The following is a 20475-nucleotide window of genomic DNA, read 5'->3' as shown; positions in this document are numbered from 1 at the left end:
GCCCTATAGCAAAATCCTCTCCCCCCCCCCAAAAAAAAAATATTTTCTAGATTTTCACTATGAAGACATTTACTTCTGTCACTTTAGCCTGATGGTCAATAGGGCTTGCATCTATGAGCTGTGTGAGCAGAGTGGAAGTTCTGTGGACACTGTATTTGCACCACAGGAGACTCTATGACTCATGAAATCTCCTGTGGGTGGGTAAGCTATTTGCAAGGTTCAGTTGCATATTGGCATGCTAACAGCCTTCTACAGGATTAGTCCTTTCTCTTCATCCAGCCCTGAAGAAAGACTCCAGAACTTCTTGTTCATTGTGATAGAAGGAAGAAATAACTACACTGAGAGCACAAAGGGAGCAGGGACTTTAGTTAAAATTGTTCCTACTAGCCATACATGTCACCTCTCCCCCCATGCTCAGAATTCTTGTACTGTTTGGTCAGGACAGCTATAATAGCATGAATGGTTGGAAAGGGAACTTAACGGTGGCTTTGAGGGATGTTCATGATTAAGTACTCCAATCACAGCTAAAGTGTGGGAGCCTGGAAATGTGGGTCTATCTATGAGGTTTGAGGTTGGAGGTGGGTAGCCTTCTCCTGTTTTATATACCTTGACTTTCCCCATTCTGCCTATAACTCCAATATATTTTGATAAACATTTAACAAGAAAAGAGACCTTCTGTGGCAACACAATGATAATACTATGTTCTGTGATGGAGCCATGTGGGAAATCCTGGATACACATCCCAAGGCTTCCCTGTACACATTGGTCATGTTGGACTCAAGTGCCAGAGATCCTGACTGGCTGAAGCTGGAAGTGGATTGTGGCATGAAGACCTGGTTGAGAGTTGTCTCTCTTCTCTCTTTATCTCTCTCTCTCTGCCTGTCTCTGTTATGGAGTAAATAAACAAAGCAAAACAAAACAAAAAAACTAAAAGACCTGGATTTTAATGAAACACAAAGGAAAGAGATTTTGATTAGTTACGCTATGATGAAATTCAGCCTGAATTTATTCAAGAAGGAGGTTGCCAGAACCCTTAGGGCCCAGATAATTTGTTGTTATTGTTTGTTTTACTTTTTCACCTGCAGATTGAAATCTCCCAAAGAATATCTTGGGAAACAATCACTTTATTTTTGTTTTTTAAATTTATCAAAGGGTGCATGTGCTTACCAGAGAGAAAGAGAAACAGAGTGAGTGAGGAAAAGCAAGAAAGCACTCCCCCCAAGGAGTATGGTCAGGCTGCAATCCCTTCTCCTCCATCTTTCCCTCCTTTGGGGATTTTGGGCACCTACACACCTGTGCTTGGTATGTTTTTCAAGCTGCCAGGTCTAGGACTTAAACCATACAATTTGCCATGTTGGATTCAGCCACCTGAACCACCAAGCCACAGGCTGGCCCTAGTCATTTTATTTATCATTATAAATAAATACAAATATCCTTATCTTCTATCAGTGACAACTCTCTAGATCTACTAACAAATAAGCAAAAAATGTGTGAAGTATGTGTATATGTGTGTGTGTGTATGCACACACACGTACACACGTGTTGCCTCAGAAATGGGTAATTTTCTCTAACGCCATGTTGTCGTAGCTTTTGTCTTTGGGATCATAGCCTACATCCTGGGCCAGGCTCTCTCTCCTCAGTCCATTCTGTAAGACAGAGTCAGCCTCTTGTTTCCAGGCACTGCCATTCTCAAGGTTTTCCTGAGGAAAATGAAAAGGCACATATTAGCAAGACAGTTTTGGGGGGGGAGGGGAGCAGGGGGGAAATACAGTCTTAATGTATCCCAAGTCAACATAAGAGAGTCTTGCTGAGCTCTTCTTTCAAAAATGATATGCAGTCATGTGTCACTGAACACTGGGGGTACCTTCTGAGAAACAGGTGGTCAGGCAACGTCCTTGCTGCATGGACATCACAGAGTGCATCTGTGCAAACCTGGATGGCATAACCGACTACACACCTAGGCAATATGGGGGAGCCTCTATGCTTCTTATGGGATCGCTGTCGTATATGAGGTCTAGTACTGACTAAAATGGCCTCATGCAGTTTATGAGTGAAAGCACAAAACAATACAAATAACTCTGATCGAAGACACTTCCTAATTGACAACTTTGATCACTTCTGTAGGTACTATTTCCAATGATAATAATTCCACAATGAGATGTATTGAACATTTACAATGTCTCATGTTGCAGAAAGAAATACATAGATCTTAAATAAAGAAGCAATATTATGAGATAATATTATCACCTCATGATGAAAGACCAAGCTGTGGCTCCCTTCCTATCTGTGAACAGCAAGGGCTCTTGATGGAGTGTCCTCTGGAGACTGCTCAGTGTTACTTTTTTGGCAAAGGAGCCCTATAGTGACACACTGAGTTTTTCCTCCCACTCTCAACTCAGCCTGGAGAATGGAAGCTGCCTATGTGAACAGAATGTATTCCTGGAAATTCTCACCCAGAAAGATACATCTGTAAACCAGGAAATAACCTATTTCATTGCTACAAGAACTTCCTCCAAATCCATTAATATATACAATAGACTAGTGAAATAGCTGCCTTCCCAGCAACAGAAATTCCTCATTTGGGTAAACAGCTCCCTTCTCAGAACTGTATACTTCATAGGGCAAACACGTGGCTCATCAAACCGCCCTTGACATGACTGTCTTTAGGACCCTCATCATGTGAGGGGTTGTACATATATTGGGTTGTCAGAAAAGTCATGGTGCATTTTTGCATAGAAAAAATACGTCATGACTTTTCTGACAACCCAATAATTTTCCTCAGTTCCTATCAGAACTCAACTTAAAGAACTTCTTAAATCACTTGAGCTTAGAGCACTCCAAATGTCTGCACCTAACCTCCCTATTCTGCACCCTGTCATAGACTTCCCCTAACTATGGCAAGTATTAAACTCAGGTTTATGGAATGCATGTGTTGTTATGGTGTTTTCTGGGGAGGACAGCAATTGACAACTCAGAAGTATGTGATGCAGTAAGGGTTAGGAGTCCCTTTTCTAGACTGTTAAGAGTAAAATGCTTGGGACTAAAAGAGTGAAAATAAGCTTAAACTTAAACAAAAAACACCATAGGACACCAATAAGACCAGCTGTAAACTTAAAGGAAACCTCACCTCCTCCATGGCCCAGCAGGTGTCAAATGCCATAATAATTCTGATTGTTGCAGTCTCACCAACACTGTGTGAGATAGCTTTTATTCATTTCCCACTTCTCTTAAATCCCTCTTAGAATCCTTCTCCAGGAGTCCAAACCTTACAAAGGGCATCTCCACCCTCCCTCTCATTGAGGATGGCATCTCTGTGTCCTCTGAGGCACCCCACCTTGCTGCATCAAACAAATTAGTCTGATTTTGTCTGATCACAGGCTTTTTCTAGTGGCCTTGTGGCTGATGAGCCCTTAACAGTAGTTGGACAGCATCTCCTGACTGACCTAAACCACTTGCTGGACGAAGAGGGCTAGGACTGTTAGATGCATCTTTCCGTTTATCTGCCTGTGAGTTCCCTCAGTACATCTTTATATTTACAACTCTAGAGGGAGGTGTGTGTGTGTATGTCCATGTTGTCCTACATAATATTCCTCCAGTTCTCAGATAAAAAAGAAATTCAGACAAGCTCCATAATGTATCCCTCAAATGTAAGACAAAGAACCCAAATTAAACCCAGGGCTCTCTGACTCTGAAGCCTAGGCTTTTCCACAGCGCATAAGACTGTGCTATTTTGTTTCTTTCTGCCATGCATTTAAATGTTTTTCCTAGAATTCACCCCTCCTAGAGATTAATAAGAACTTTAGAACTAGGTCACTTGCAGTGCCAACAATTCAGCCCAAATGCCCAGCTACTTATCAACATACTTATGTGCTAAGAAGCTAATCAGCTGAGTTAACTCAGGTCGAAGCCCAGTTTGGTTTTTTTGTTTGTTTGTTTGCTTTTTTTTTTTCCAGTTGTAGCATTCACTGCCTTTTTTCCTTATACCCATTCTTGCTGTTTGCTTAAATTAACCAAAAGGGAAGCCCTTTGAGGCAATACATATTTTTAGAAGTTCTAACGTCAGCTCACCTGCTCTGTCTCAATGTCATGCTGAACTCCGCACCAGCACAGTGTTTTGTATTTTTTAGACCAAAAGCAAAATAAATTGCATACTGGCCTAATTAACAGTGGTTGAATATCCTTGCCTTTCTGGTGACCTATTAATGAAAGGACAGAAGGATTAGATAGTTACAGGCTTCCAGGACTCCTTTCATAAATCTAAGCACTGTTACCTCGAGAAGTACGTTACTCTTGTGTAAGGGTGCAAACAGGCCAAACTGGTTAACAGAAAGAAATTGGTTGACTGCTGAAAGGGTGAGACTTTATTTTTGAGTATCGACACATTTTCAAATTAGACAAGCTCATGAGTATAGAGTTAAACGGAGACAACACATTTATTTTTAGGTATCTGTTGTGTAAAACTCTACACATATCCTTTGTAAGTGAACAGAGCAGATAGTAGGAATTTTATATATGTATACATATTAGCAAGGCCCTTACCTTTTAGGCAGATCAAGATATATACATGCTCATTATAAAAAAAATGAATAATTCAATCAAAAGATGGGCAAATTAGCTGAATAGACAACTTTCTAAGAAAGACAAATGGCCATAAGGCATATGAAAAAACATTCAAAGTCTCCTGTCATGAGGGAAATACAAATTAAAACTACAATGAGATACCATTTAACCCCAATTAGAATGGCTAGGGTAGGGACCAGCAGTTAGTGTAATGGCTATGTTGCTGGACTCCCATGTAGTCAACTGTGGTTCAAGTCCCGTACCCGGCGGCTTAAACTCACACTGGGCGCGTGTGCGTGCGTGCCTAGGATCCCAAGAGGAAAATGGAGGAGAAGGGATTGTGGCGTGGCCATCCTCCCTGGGGGGTGATTTCTCGCTTTCTATCTCTCTGTCTCTCTCTGCCTTTCTGGCGAGCACAGGCGCCCTATAGCGAAAACCTCTTCAAAAAAAGAAAGAAAAAAATGGCTAGGATAAAAATAATAAAGAAAATAAGTGCTGGCAAGGCTGTGGTGAAAACTGAGCCCTCATACTGTAGGTGGGATTGTAAATTAGTACAACCTTTCTGGAAAACAATATAGAAGTTCCTCAAAAACAGATTTAGATTCAGGTTCCTACAAATAGATTTAGCTATGACCCAATTATCCCACTCCTTGGTACTTACTTGCCTCCTACTTTACTCTTTTTACACAGTTGTTTCTTGGAAATATGGGGCCTTTTATGATTCCAGAAAAATTTGTAAATTTTTTTTCTACTTCTATGAAGAATGTCAGAGTCAATTTCATTTGTTTTCACTGACTATGTCAATTAATTTGGGTAGAACTAACATGTTGATTATATTGATTCTCTCAATCAAAGACTATGGACTGTTTTTCTATTTTTTTGTATCATACTCACTATATTTTTTCAGTTTTTTGTAGTTTTCCTTGTAGAGGTCTTACACATTTTCGGTAGGCTTATTCCTAGGTATCTTATTTGTTTTGTCACTATTGTAAATGGAATTACTTTCTTCAACTCTGTCTCAGTCTGCTCATTGTTGGTATATAAAAATGTTACAAATTTTTGTATATTGATTTTTGTATCCTCCTACTTTACTGAATTCATTTATCAATTTTACAAGTTTTTTGTGGATTACTTTGAATCATGTATATATATATAATTATATCATCTGTGAGTAGAAATACTATAGCTTCTTTTTTCTATATGAATGCCTTTTATTTTGCTCTCTTGTCTGATGACATTGGCTAGAACTTCCAGCACTATGTTGAAAACAATTGGAGAAAATGGGCAGTCATGTCTTCTCACTTGTAATATTCTCTCAAAAGTTTTTGTAAGCCTAATATATCGGTTGTAATATTACCAGCTTCATTGCTGATTTCATCTACCTTTTTCATTTCTCTTTTTTTCTTGATTAATCTAGCTAATGATTAGTCAATTTTATCCTCTAAAAAAACAGCTTTTCATTTTGTTGACTTTGTGATGTAGCTCTTTTATTCTCCATTTCATTCATTTTTAGCTCTAATCTTTGCTACTTATTTCCTTCTATTATTTCTACATTATTTTTATTATTGTTACTTTTTCACTTCCTTGAGATGTGATGTTATTTATTTGTTACCTTTCTATTTTTTCATGTGAGCACTAATGGCTATGAACTTGCCTTTTACAACTGTTTTTGCTGTGTTCCAAAGGTTATGGAGGGTGGTGTGTTCATTATTGTTGGTTTCAATGACTCCTTTAATTTCAGTCTTAAAATTTCTTCATTAGTTCTAACCTCACTCAGAAGTAGATTATTTAGTTTCAGTGTTTTTGTTTATTTTGAGGGTGCTTTCTGTAGTTGATTTCAAGTTTAATTCCGTTTCAAGTTAGGGTCAGAAAAGGTGCTGGGTACAGTTTCTATATGTTTTTTAATTTGTAGCAATTTGTTTTATGCCCTATTATTTTATCAATCTTTGAAAATATTCCATGTGGAGATGAGGAAAAAAGTGTATTTTGTAGTTACTTAGTGGAATGCTCTATATGTGTCTGTTGGTCCATTTGATTTATAGTTATCAGTTAGCTCCTATGAGGGAGCTTTTACATGTTCATTTGGAGAGAGCAGATATATGTCTTGGGGAAGGCTTTTTGTGGTAGATTCAAAATTAAGCCAACAAGACAGCCACCTCATCCACCAATGCAAAATCTCATATCTTCTTTGGTACCAAAGAGGGGAATCCTCATGACGAACCTGTTAGGAAGCTGATGAGCACTCCAGCCACAATGCATCCCAGACAGCCCACCGCACTGTAGTAGAGGTAGGAGATGGAGTACCAGGTGTCAGCTATGGCGGGTCTGTGGAGAACAACAGCACATGTCACCAGTCCCATGCATTCAGAAAGGATGATCCTTGTAACCTAGAGGGCCACTCACGGGTCATTTCTGAGCCCGACACCTCTCAAAACCCCCAAGCTTAACTTTTTGTGACTTTTTTTTTTTTTTAATAAAAGAATCTGTTGTCGCCTGGTGGAACTTTGCATTTCACTCCATCCAACTCAATCTTTGAATTACAAACATGGCAGTGCATATATAGAATTAGATGTATTGCAATGAGGACTGAATCTTCCCATCTTTTCATTTCTTCTTAAGATGTTTAGTAAGCACTGATTTCTGGCCAGGAATTAGGGCAGACATTGGAGATTTTAAAATGAGAAATGTTTAAATAGGAACTAAGAAACAATACAAAGTGGGTTGGTACTGCCTTGATAGAATAGAAACGAGGGACTGAGAGCTCTCATCGTGTGACTCTCAGGCTGTGTGATGACACTGAAGCTTGTTTTTGAACAATGATTAATAGTTAACAAAGCTAAGGTAGTAGTCGGGGCCAGGACTTAGCATTTCAAGAAAAGAGGATGGAATAAACACAGGCAGAAGGGAAGCAGCAGTGTGGTTGGCTGGGAACTATACACAGGTTGACACTGTTTCATAATACATTTATGCAAAGGAGTGACTCTGAGCTAAAGGAAACTCAGAGACAATGGAAACAAGGTAGGGAAGTGCCTGTGTGCTCTAGCACAAGGACAGCCTACTCACTGTCCCACCCACTGTGCGCCACACTCTTCCTCCTCCAGCACAGCTTCTGGTAGGTTCTTCATCGGCTGTGCAGTGTCAGGAGGTAATGCAGTAGAAAAAGAGATCCACGATCCCATAGATGTTCCTTTCAGAAGAGGAGGCAGAGATAACTATGTAATGTCTGGACAGTTTAAATTTGAGTGGGGTGTGGTGTACCCTACTCAAGTATAAATTTAGTGTGCATGTGCTCACCAGAGAGAGACAGGGAGAGATGGAGAGAGAGGGAAAGTGACAAATCTCCACTTCCCCCGAAGATAGCCACCCTGAAGTCCCTTCTCCTCCAATCTCCTTGAAGTATTTTGGGCATGCATGCACATGTGCCCAGCATGTTCTTCAGGCCACTGAGTCCAGAACTCTAACAGGGGAGTTGGCCCTATGAAATCCAGCACCTTGACCACCATGCCACCTGCTGTCCCTCACTTATCCTTTCAAAGTATCCCTTTTTGCTTAATATCATGTGCGAAAGTAAATAAAGTTGTGTTAGAGATTCCCTTTACTTTTTTTAATATATCATTTCTTTTTTATTCATGATAGAGTAATGCATGTGCATGTATGAGAGAGAAAGAGATGCACAGAGAGATGATCAACCTTTACATGTCTGATCATGCTATAATTCCCCCCATTCCAGTCCTCCAGCTCAGCAGATCTTGGGTACTAGTACACATGTCCAGCGAGTTTCAGGCCAGCTGGGCCAGGAATTCAGACCACAGTTACCACATGGAATCTGGTTTCTCTTGAGTAGAGCATTACCTCTGCACCATGGAGCTGGCCCATAGATTTCCTTTTCTAAGCTGGCTGCAACTGTTATTGCCTGGGAAGACCTCTGTCCCAGGTTCAGAGTCAGGACCACAGGACTCTGTGGCATCTGAGATAACCAGAATCCCTTAATGCTTGCCAAGATGGACAAAGAGATGGTAAAGATGAGTCTTGATTTCTGATGAGGGAAATGGCAATGGAATCAACATAAATTTATTTCATGTTTATTTTATGCCATTTTCCCTTATACAGTGAGCAAGACATGTTACATGAACCGAAGGAGCTTATTATGTAATGGAAAAGAAGGACAAAAATAGAAGAGAAGGGAAGGGGGAAAAATAGAAGCAAAAAAATTAAAAAAAAAAAAAGAGAGAATAGGAAAGTAAGATAGATGACACAAAGAGGGACTATACAGTGTCAAGGCTTCCTTAGAAGGCAGTGACAACTCATCTTTCTGGTTATTTTAAGCATGGGTTCAAAATGTGAATGTTGTAGAAAAGTCTTAATAATGGAAGGTAATTGGCTTAGAAAATGTATTAAGGTCTTATTAAGTTCTGAGATTCTTTCAAATCCTAGTCAAAATATATTTTATGGAGAAATTGAAGGCTCTAATCTGGCTCTAGAAAGAGGAATGGATATATTTGGAGATAGTGCAAATAAAGATTAAAAGGCACTTCTACAAAGGAAATAGCTTAATTGAAGACAAAGTTAGGAAAGAATAGGATATGCATAAGGTAAAGTGACAGGATCCAGAGCAGAAGAGGGGAAGCATGCTTAATAGTGCCGGAACACAGAATAGTTTTGAGTTTTGAAAGGCATTTAGCTCCAGAATAAAAAGGTTGTCCTTTATCCCATAGATACCTCGAGCATGGAAGTTATCTCAGAGTGATGGTCATGAGCTCAGAAAAGTGCTTTGAGAAATAAATCTAGTGACCTTTTAGATAAGAATGATTAGAAGTGAATAAAAGAGAGAAATGGGGAAAAGCAATAGCACAAATACGAGAATGTTCCTACGCTGGGCTTGAATTAGATGAGACTAGTTTCAAGAATGACAAGGGCAGGGCCAACAGGTGGCATAGTGTTTAAGGCACTGGATCCCACATGGTTGACTATGGTTCCAGTCCCAGACCTGTCAGCCTGAAAAACATGCTGGGTGTGTAGGAGTATGTATCCAAAATTCCTAGAAGAGGCTGGAGGAGAAGGGATTGCAATGTGGCCATCCCCTGCAGGGTTTGGGTGGGGGAGGGAGCAGGGCTTCTCACTTTCCTTCTCTGTGTCTCTCTCTGTCTCTCTCTGTATCTCTTTGATGAGTGCAAACACCTATGGTAAAAATATCTAAAAAAAAAGAAGAAATAAAGAAAGAAAAAGAATGACAAGAGCATTGATGATAGAGGCTATGCCAGGCCTGGGGACATCTTTATAAATGCAATCTACTGAAGATTCTGACAATTTTTAGGAGGTTAGCCCAAAGGAAATAGCCCAATATGAGGACGTACTGATGAGAAACAGAAAAGGGCTGCCCGAACTGTGGTGCTTTCCTGGACACAGGACCACAAAACTTGCAGTTCCTAGACTTGCCACTACATGGACGTGGAATGTGAAAATGCACACTTACTTCAGTCAGGTGCAGTCATTCTGGCTATCACCTATCTGTCTATATATTTATCTATTTATTCTATATGATTTGATCCTCTCACTAGCCAGTAAAATCGATCCTGATCCCTCATCTTCCTGTCATGGGCCCTGAGAATTTAAGAAATGACAAATTACTAACTTGTTAAAAAACACAGACTAGATAAATGGTAAAACCATAAATCAGAAATACCTAACCGAGGTATTGTCCTGGTCTTCTCTCTACACCGCATTATCTTCTATGTTTTTATATCTTTGATCACTTACCTCAGCCAGAAATAGACAGAAGCACCCATTGTTAAACCCACTGTTCATGTGGTTTTCTTTAAAAGCCATTTATCCACTGCAGTGCTCATAATTTATCAATAATATGTCTATAATCATTTTTTCCATTCATCTCCTACTCAGATCCTTTGTTCTTCTAAGGGCACAGTGATCCTCACGTTGACACACCTGTTTCCAAGCCCCACTCTTTTTCTGTTTTGCACCCATGCCGCCACATCACTCCTTGGCCAAGTTCACTTTTGTACACTTGCATACAGAGAAATGGATGTATGTCTACAGAAAACTGGAGCCCTGCATGGCACTCTTCAGTGGTAGGAACATTCCAGAGTAATTCTCATAGTACAGGAAGACATGTCCCATCAGCTGTATTCCAGAAGAATGCACCTTTCACTAACTTGGTGACCCCTGTTGGGGTCTCAGCACCATCTTTGAGGTTGGCATACCTGCTGGGGAACACTGAAGGCACTGATGTCACATTTAAGTGGACACACTGGTCTGTCGATAAAGGCAAGGGCCACGTCTTAGAGTCTGGGGCAGGGTAAACAAAGGCCCCAATGGCCACCCAAAATGACAAGGTGATTCCAATAAGAAGGCCTCCTAGTGCACCCTGGATGAAGAAAAAATAAATAAGTGAATGAGGAATTTGCAAAGTTGTTTGCTGAAAGGATAGTAGGGTGCAGAGTTCTATGTCTCAGAGATTCTAGCTGTCCACACCAGGTTTTGGCCACATGTGTTGGAAATCTACCTTCCTTTCAACCCTCACAGTGCCATTTTACTTCAGAGCAACTTGTTCCTTACATGAGGACACTAGAGAATTTCATAGGGATCATTATATTTAGATTTCTAGCAAGATATTTTTTTCCCTCTTGGTTTCTTCTTCTTAGTACTCAAAAAGCTGTTGAAACCTTAGTTTCCAATAGGAGAGTTTCAGAAGTTAAGAAAAACTTCAGCTGATGAAGACAATGCAGTTGTGTTGTCAGCTATTGTGCAGAAATTTTACTTCCATCTCTCTTCTCAAGTGATTCCGGTAGTCTTCCCAGGTTTTGGAGTTTTTTGTTTGAGTTTTGTTTGCTTTGTTAAATATTAGCAAGTATATTTACTAGCTTAGTCATTTAAGAGTTATATTTCTTTATAAACTGTTAGTGAAAAAAAAAATCAATGAGTCATTTCTCCTAAAAAGGAGACAGGACAGTCTAGGTGAGAACAGGACCTCTGGAAAATAACTGATGCCTATGATCTCCACTAGGTAACTGTGCCTTCTCTGTGAGTCGACAGCTTACTGGCTTCTCTGTTCAGGAAAACAGAGACCCCTTGATAAGCGTACCAGAATGCTTTCTCCATTAATCTTTAGGGAAACTAATGCAATTTTGCCTGGGTCTAGACCAGAGATCTGCAAACTTCTGTAGACAGCCAGGTAATAAATATTTTAAGCTGTGTCTGTCACAATTACTCAACTCTGAAACTGTAGCACAAAAGCCACAATATACAATACCTGAACAGAAGAGGCATATGTTGCAAGAAAACTTTCTTTATAGGCACTGAAATTTGAATTTGACTAAATGTTCAGGTTTCATTCAATATTATTCTTCTTTTGATTTTTTTTTTCCCAAGCATTTTGAAACACCAGGATCACTTTTAGGTTGTAAGCTGTACCAAAAACAGGAGCCAAGCCAGATTTGGCATGAGGGATAGAGTTTTCTGACCCCTGGCCTTCAATAAATGGCAAATAGATTTTGCCTGGGGAGTCAAACTCAGCTGGTTTATAGTCATTGCCTGGAGAGCCGTGTTGACAGTCTGAGATCATAGCCCCATTCTATGGGAAGGAGAGCCACGAATGATGAGTAGACTCAGCCACGGCCATGCCAAGGGACAGATTTATAATGTGGACTGTCCTCTATCTAGAAAGAAGTGATTTGCCTCAATAAGTAGATCGTGATGTACTAACGTAGATAACAAATTAAAATTTATATTGCACTAAATTCTTACATGGTTAGTTCATAAATTTTATAGCTAGGAAATTACCTTCTCTTATTTTACTCTCCCTCAAATCATAATTATCCTTGTCAACACCAATGTCAGAAAAATGTCTCAGATAACATTCTCCTAAAAAGACTGCAGGGGAAGCACTGCTAATATCCGCTGCCCACTCGTTCTCTCTATTTGGCCCCATACAATTTATCTAGAGAAGAGGTCAATCGGGTTGGGGTAGCCACAGAGTCCTAATCAGGTGGACCACCTGTCTCAAGCTTCATGGCGTACCCTATGATGTATACATAAATAAGCCTAGAGGTCAATTTTCTATAGTCTACATGTTTCTAAGTGTGTGGATGGCAATAACTGAAAAAGAATAATTTCTACAGATTGAGAAAATTACATTTTTAATGTTTTAAAAATATTATGATGCTACTTTCCAAACAAATAGTCCGTTTGAGTTATACTGACAACAGTCATCCAGCCACCATCTCCCTGAAGACATGCTATTAGCTTGTCAACCCAACAAAGCAAAAAAATCCAGTTGTCAGGCTCCAGCAGACGTGTCCCTTTCCCTCTAATGTATATCAATGAACTAATTTAAAAATGTTAGTTATAACTTTAGGTAACTAAACATGGGTAAAGAAAGAAGTTTACATCTTTTAACTTGTTTTCAAAATTATATTTGAACTATTTCTGAATTCAATACCTATTTTGATATTTGTTTTGTGGGCCCTTAATTTATTGGGTTGTTGGAAAAGTCCTGACACATTGCGATTTTTCCAACAACCCGATAGAAAAAAATTAATTTGGGACCAGCAGTGGAGTAGTGGTTACATTACTGGACTCCCACGTAGTTGAACATGGTTCAAGTCTCAGACCCAGAGACTTGAAACTAACTCCAGGAATGTGTGCGTGCATGCCCAGAATCTCAAGAGGAGAATGGAGGAGAAGGGATTGCAGCATGGCCATCCTCCCTCGGGGGTTATTTCTCACTTTCTGTCTCTCTCTGTCTCTCTGGCGAGTGCATGCAACCTATAGCTAAAATCTCTCTCTAAAAAAAGAGAAAGAAAAGAATTCAACTTTAAAGACTCAGTTTTTGTGCCGTGACATATGGTAGACCATGACATGATCACTTCTCTTCTTTGCTTTCTGGTTTGTTTTTGTTTTTATTGTTGTTGTTGCTAGAGGATGTATACACTCATCAGAGAGACAGAGATGGCAGATCCCCAGTGGGGCAGGGTCATGCCACAGTCCTTCTTCCCCCATTTCTCTATCATATCATAATTCGGGGCATGTATATACACTCCTGGCACCCTTCCCTAGCCACTGGGGCTGGAATTTAAACTGCCGTTGGATCTGGCAGTGGGATCTGCTTTTTGCACATAGCATTTAACCACTGAGCTATGAGGATGGCCCTTCTTTCTGTTTCTTTTTTCTTTTTTCATAAGCAAGATATTTCATTCCATTTATTAATATAGTCCTAAATTTCTTTCAGTAATAGTTTATAGTATAATTTATCCCTAAGATGACATGGCCTTATTTTATAATGTCTGGTTTACATTTAACTGTTGTACATCTTTGTGAGACACAGTACAGTCTTCAAAGCATGCACACAGTGTGTGATAATCAAGGCAGAGATATTAACATGGCCATCATCCCCAACAAAGTACACGACACTACAGTGTGCACCTTTGATGTTCTGTCTACTATGGTGAAATATATATGGGTAATACCATTTCTTACTCTGTTGTGGAACACCATTCCCTAACCCATATGCCTGTTGACAGGCATTCTGGTGTCTGTCAATCCCTTCTTCCAAAGCCCCTTCCCATCCTCACACCTGGGCAAGTCTCTGGTATCTCTTGTGGCTTTCTTTACATCCATGCCATCAAATCATTCCATTTCCATCACAGAGTGCAGACACTTGGTGTAGGTTAAACAGGGACATACAGTATTTGTCTTTCCTAGCTAGGCTTATTTCACATAGCATATTATCACTTAGCAGATTATCTTGTAGATTTGTCTGTTCTGTGTCAAATGTTTCTAAAAAAGCCTTCCCTAATGTCAGAGATCAGAGGTCTAGGCCTGTATGTTCCTTCCGTGGCAAAGGACATAACCTTTCTAAGCAGGGTGAAAAAAGAAAGAGAAGAGAAAATGGCTGAGGCCCAGTCTTACCCGGGATTGATGAGGAGGGGTATGAGATCCTTACCTTCCAGTTCACAAAAGGGAACACGACTCCCAGGGAGAACAAGCCCAGCATCGGTCCCCCACACATGCCATGGATGCTGAGGGCAGCCTGTGGATGAAGCAGACAGATGAACCCCATTGCATCTGTTGCCTACCTGGCACCACCCTGTCTAGGACCTGGGATAAACCTGGGTCCTAGTCCTGGCAGTGTTATTTATCAATTAAGTGCTTAGTCTCAGTCATTTCTCCATTTGGCTCCATATAAGCACTGTGTTAAAAATACATAGAGAGATAGATACATGCACACATACACATTCCTGTGTTATGTGATATGGACATGTGTATGCATGTATTATGTATGTATAGCAGAAACACAGGTAACTTGGATTGGGTTGAAACAACTTCTCCACAAGCTGGATCTCATTGATTAACTTAACGTTTTCTATCTTATTAAAAGGCTTCTTTAATAATATATGAGAAAATACATCTATAACTTAGTTTCAAATTTTATACAGCTAATCAGCTATTCTAATTGTTATCAAAAATTGTATCATTTTAATAAAATAGTTCTGCTACCCAACCCCCACAATCCTACTCAGAACACTGAGGACATGAAGCAGTAAGCTGGGACACTGTATCACATGGTTTTCTCTCCCACACTCATGGCTGATTCATTTGGCAACCGGGAGCTTGGCAAATGTGCTTTTACATCTCTCCACCTCTAAGTTACTGAGTCCTGAGAGTTTGCAAGGGACTTATATTAAATAATTTACTACCAACCTAAGGCCTTGTCCCATGGCCTTCCAAGAGTCTTGGAAATACACGTGACTAATATGTATTTTCAAGTGAGCTGTGCAAATACAAACATGCATATGAATACATGCGCATTCTTTTTCAGACACACACACAAACACTCTCAATGCAGCCCTACCTAGTTCCACCAATGCAATTACAGGGCTTTAGAACAGGCAGCTGAAATTAGGATACTCTAAAGAGCCCATGTAAGACCATGTCTGCCAGGCACCTCCTGGTGCCATGCAGTGAAGAATGACTCAAGTGTTCCTGACTGCTTATCTCACATAGTCCTCACAATTACCTGTTACAGTAGGTCATGCTACCTGAACTCTTTAGATGAGAAAAATTGGGGCTAATGAAAAACAGATCTATTTCCCTTTAGAAAGTGGCAGAGGTAAGATACAAATCTGGGTTTTTGTTTTGTTTTCTTTTTCTGGCTCTATATAAAATTCACATTTTTCTCTCCTTAAACAGTCTTAAAAATGAGTCAAATTCACTGACCGTCATAATACCCATCTCTTGTTTAGGGCAGAAAAATTATTGAAAGAGTATATCACTAACACTCAGAATACTGGGCTCTAATTATGCCCCCCACACATACACACAACTAGTATTTGATAAACTTTCTGCTACTAACTCATATTAATTCAATTATGAAGAGTTTTCTTCTACTTCTCTATAAAAACTGAACATACAGGGTTCAGGGGCCTCCAAACCCCCTCTCAATGGAATTAAATTTCTTTGTCCAGAGATGTGCGATGATGCATCATTGTGTTTGCTTTTCCAGTTTAATTTTCACAGAAGTCAACGCCTCATATTTATCTTTGACAAGACAGAAGCAGATAAGATTAAAAGCTTCCTCTTTGCCCAGTACAGATGCTTAGTTCAATATTCTTGGCATTTCTTGTGCTGATTGATAGCATTAATTCATACTTGTGGTTATTGAATGTGGAAGGTAATTTACTTGCGCTTGTACAGAGAAGTCAGTAAGTTAGTAAAGACATTTATCTTCCCTCGTAGGGGGAAAAGTGTGACAATTTCTTACAAAACAGCTGATTTGCCTGGGAGAGGGGAAATCCTTCACATGATAGAAAGGAAGGAAAATTCTAAGAGTTTCTGGATTTAAAACTAGACACACACACACATACATACATGTATGTATGTATGTATGCATGTATGTGTCTGTGTGTGTGTATATATAAGGAGACTGAAAGCTCACCTAAGCCTTCTCCTCAATGCCCAACTCGTCTAAGTCACTCTTACGAGTTGAGGACAATGGAGCTGGCATTGCCTGTAGGTCTTGGGTAAGATATTTAACATTGGTCAATCTTAGCTTTCTCATATGTGAGGCAAGGGGGGCGGGGGGGGGGAATCCTAATACCTACTTAGTGTTTTGTTTGTTTGTTTGTTTTATTAGTTTTTCTGGTGAGTATTTAATGTGGAATCCAAGAGAAAGTTCAGAATAGCGTCTGAATGCTCTGAAGCACTTGTTAAGAAACCCGGAATATCGGGAACCAGCAGTTAGCGTAATGGCTATGTCGCTGGACTCCCACGTAGTCGACCGCGGTTCGTGTCCCGGGCCCGGGGGCTTAAAACTCACGCCGGGCGCGTGTGCGTGTGTGCCCAAGATCCCGAGAGGAGAATGGAGGAGAAGGGATTGCAGCGTGACCATCCCCCCTGGGGGGTGATTTCTCGCTTTCTGTCTCTATGTCTCTCTCTGTCTGTCTGGCAAGCGCACGCGCCCTACAGTGAAAATCTCTCAAAAAAAAGAAAAAAAAAAAGAAAAAAAAAAGAAAAAATAGTTATCGAATAGTACTACTATTCTGTTCTTGTTACTGCTATTGCCCACCCTGCTGGTGAGCTCTGATTTCTAAGGTACACCACTTGATTCTTGGTCCATTTTAAGATCTAGAATCTTTCTTAAAATGATATAAAAATGTGTCCAGCAATCTGACAGCCTTTTCTCAGCTGAATTAGCGATCAGCCCTAGGGCAGCAGTGGATTGGATGGAATGACCTTTTCAAATCACATGCTGCTCTCTGACCCCTCTTTCTCCTTGTCTTCATGCCCCTTGCCCAACTTGATTAGCATTCAGCGGCAGACACAAATTTAAAGTAAAACAGGTTTCTTTGCCTCAGGACTCCCAGAGCCCTCAGCACACTGTGTGCTGTAGATCTCATCAGAGATGAGAACCAGCCTAAGGCTTTGACTTTGAAAATTCTCTCTCTGTGCATTTCACAGGGTGAGGTTGTCCAGAACACACTCTGTAAGATCCTGAACTAAAGAACTGAGAGGGCATTTGTTTAATGAGCTTAAAGCTCCTGCCGCCCCTAAAACCACCTCTAAACACACCAATGAGATCTAGGCTCACCTCTGGGACCTAGGCTTTGATCCTGTTTTTAAATGTAAAATCTGAATATGAATGTTGTCTCATTAAATTCATTATGGTGAAGTTACTTGGAAAATTAGATAGGGGAACTGCAGTTGCCTTTTTGTACCCATCAAAGCAGATGTGTTCCCAGAAATGAGTGGGTCACCTTGGAAACAGATACCTCTCCTAGAAAACAGAAGATCAGGGCTTTCGTTTCTCGACCACCAGCACCCCCTATACCATGTGAACTGTGTGATACACATCTTAGTCAAGAAAGTGGGCCCAGCACTCTCTGATGAGCCAGGACAGCAAAAGAGCACAGAATCCCAATTCCCTCCTTGCTATGAGCAGCGTTTTCCAGTCTGCAGACTTTGCTATTCTATAGCCCCTCATACCTCAATTGCAAAGAAGCTTAAAATGCAAATACCTTGGGAAGAAAACATTTTAGTGCTTTAAATTTCTACCATACTGGACATAATGATAGTTCTATAAATGCTGGTTGAGTTGAAAGGAAAAGAGCAAAGGGACCCAAGTCATCAAGGGAACTTAGAAATTCAGGCCCCATAAGTGGGGAAAACAAATGCCTCTGAGGGGCTGGAAGGTGGTATGGTGGTTAAGGGTGCTGAACTCCCACGTGGCTGACCACAGTTTGAGTTCTGGACTCGGCAGCTTGCTTTCTCACATTCTCTCTCTCTCATTTTATCCCTCTCTGGTCAAATTAAATAAACAAATAAATGGATAAATAAAGTTAAATAAAATAGTTCTTTAAAAAAATGCCTCTGAGCTCACTGAATCCCGCCAACATGCTACTTCCTCTGTGTGAATGGGAGATGTCAGAGTGTGTCAAACACTGTAAAGAAATAATGCTCTCTGAATATGTCAGGTACACATGTGCCATGATCCAGAGGCTGGATGTGAATGGTAACATCAAGACTATGGTGGACAAAATATTGGAGGACATAAAAGCAGTGAAAATAGTTAATAAGGATAAGACAGTGTGGAATGGGGTGAGAGAAGTGAAAAGTATAGAGAAAGCTGGCAAGAGAACAAACAGAGAGGCATGACATTAGCAGGACACAGATATGGTTTATTACCTGTTGATGATGACGTGTATAGTATTCTCAACTGGATTTGTCTGAGAACTATTTGATGTTGGGTAAAGTCTTTTTATAAGCAGAATGAGAAATAGTAATTGTTTTAAAAAATAATTGGAATAATAATAATAATAGGGAAAAATGAAAAGCTATTGGATGACAAAATGGGGATTTTAATGTCTTTGTATGGGTTAATATGCATGGTATTCCTTCTGGAAAATTAATGCAATACACTGTAAAGTTATATGTGACTCAATGTAATATAAACAAAATTATGATGATATAAATAAATTTTTTAAAAAAGAAAAAAAAGGTTGTATTGGATGTTTCTTCACTCTCTCTTTCTTACTCATTCACTTGTAGCAGGAATAAATATATTCCAAGAAAACACTCAAAGAAAAAAAAAGAAAAGAAATAGTGGCACACCTGAGATAAAGCCATAAGTTCATATCTTATCAAAATGACAGATTTTCCAGTCTCACAGCTTTTTCATATAGACAAGTATATTATTACATCACTTAACTCTGCCAGACTTCTTTCCTGAACCTTACCATGGAAAGGTTCCTCTGTAGCGGAACCTCTGTAATCAGCCATTGGAAAGATCGTAAGAATCAATCACAGCTCTGTAAACTGGAAGGCATTCTGTATACAGTAGGATTCATACCTTCTCCTCACACTTCCTCATGTGAGCAACATATATTGAAAACCTATGCTGTGACAGAGAAAATCTAAAGGATATTCAAATTGCACAAAGACACAAAAGGAATTGAGAAGGTAGACTGAAAAGTTGCTTATCTGATGCTGCCTTGTGAGCTAGGCAAGATGAAGAGTAGGGTTGAGTGGCTTAGGGGGCTGACACTTGACTCAGTCACTAAGTGGCTCTGAGAACTTATTTCACTTTTTTCTGTAATAACCTACAAAATAAAGGTGTTTAAACAGATCATCCTTTTTATTTTTGAAGTTTTTGCTATAGGATGCATGTGCTCACCAGAAAGACAGAAAGCAAGAAATCACCCCTCAGGGGGGAATGGCCACACCACAATCCCTTCTCTTCCATTCTCCTCTTGGGATCTTGGACACGCATACACACATGCCTGGCATGAATTTAAGCCACTGGGTCTAGGACTCGAACCATGGTCAACTACATGGGAGTCCAGTGACATAGCCATTATGCCAATTGCTGGTTCCAAAACAGATTATCTTTAATGATCCTTTTAGCACTGATATTTTATGGAACTGAAAGTGTGACATATGGGAAATAGTGTAACTTGAATGATAAGAAGAGTTAGGTTTGTATCTCAGTTTCACTATTAGTTATGCGATTTAAGGATAAATACTTCTTAGTGTCTTCAACTGTTAAATTAGTACACTAATTATATTGCCTTTAGAAGTGTTACATGCCTAAACAAGAGTAAGTTTTACATAACCATGAGTTGTTATTGTTTTTACTACTGCAATTATTATTCCTTCTGTAGGAGGATCATAAATTCTTAGGTATGAATTTTAAAAGTATTTCTAATTTTATTGCAGGACATTTTCTTACTGTTTCATTACTAGCTTTAATAGTTCCCCCTTCTGAAAATAATTCTAGTTGAAATTTTACATGTAATGTCTACTTTGGACCTGGTATTAGTGAGTGTCGGCATTTGGGTCCTGGAGAAATATACAAGACATTAGAAAAGAAAGAGGAAAAAGTCACAAAGAAATAAAATGTGGCTG

General features: G+C 39.7%; 1 protein-coding gene across 1 annotated transcript in view; it reads right to left on the bottom strand.

Annotated features, from left to right (window-relative positions):
• Positions 1 to 1369: 1369 nt before the first annotated feature.
• SLC5A12 (solute carrier family 5 member 12) overlaps positions 1370 to 20475 on the bottom strand; it is a 50386-nt gene continuing 31280 nt past the window's right edge. Inside the window, exons 11-16 of the mRNA XM_006157682.1 lie at positions 15517 to 15520; positions 14519 to 14607; positions 10779 to 10942; positions 6782 to 6885; positions 4069 to 4196; positions 1370 to 1700 (exon numbers count right to left, since the gene is read on the bottom strand). Of these exons, the coding sequence (XP_006157744.1) occupies positions 1548 to 1700; positions 4069 to 4196; positions 6782 to 6885; positions 10779 to 10942; positions 14519 to 14607; positions 15517 to 15520 (642 nt within the window). The 3' untranslated portion in view covers positions 1370 to 1547. The remainder of the gene's footprint in view (positions 1701 to 4068; positions 4197 to 6781; positions 6886 to 10778; positions 10943 to 14518; positions 14608 to 15516; positions 15521 to 20475) is intronic.

This window comes from Tupaia chinensis, unplaced genomic scaffold, assembly GCF_000334495.1.
Source record: "Tupaia chinensis unplaced genomic scaffold, TupChi_1.0 Scaffold000555_1, whole genome shotgun sequence".
Lineage (NCBI taxonomy): Eukaryota > Metazoa > Chordata > Mammalia > Scandentia > Tupaiidae > Tupaia > Tupaia belangeri.
The sequence above is the reverse complement of the archived record's forward strand: the minus strand, read 5'-3'. Positions and strand labels throughout refer to the sequence as shown.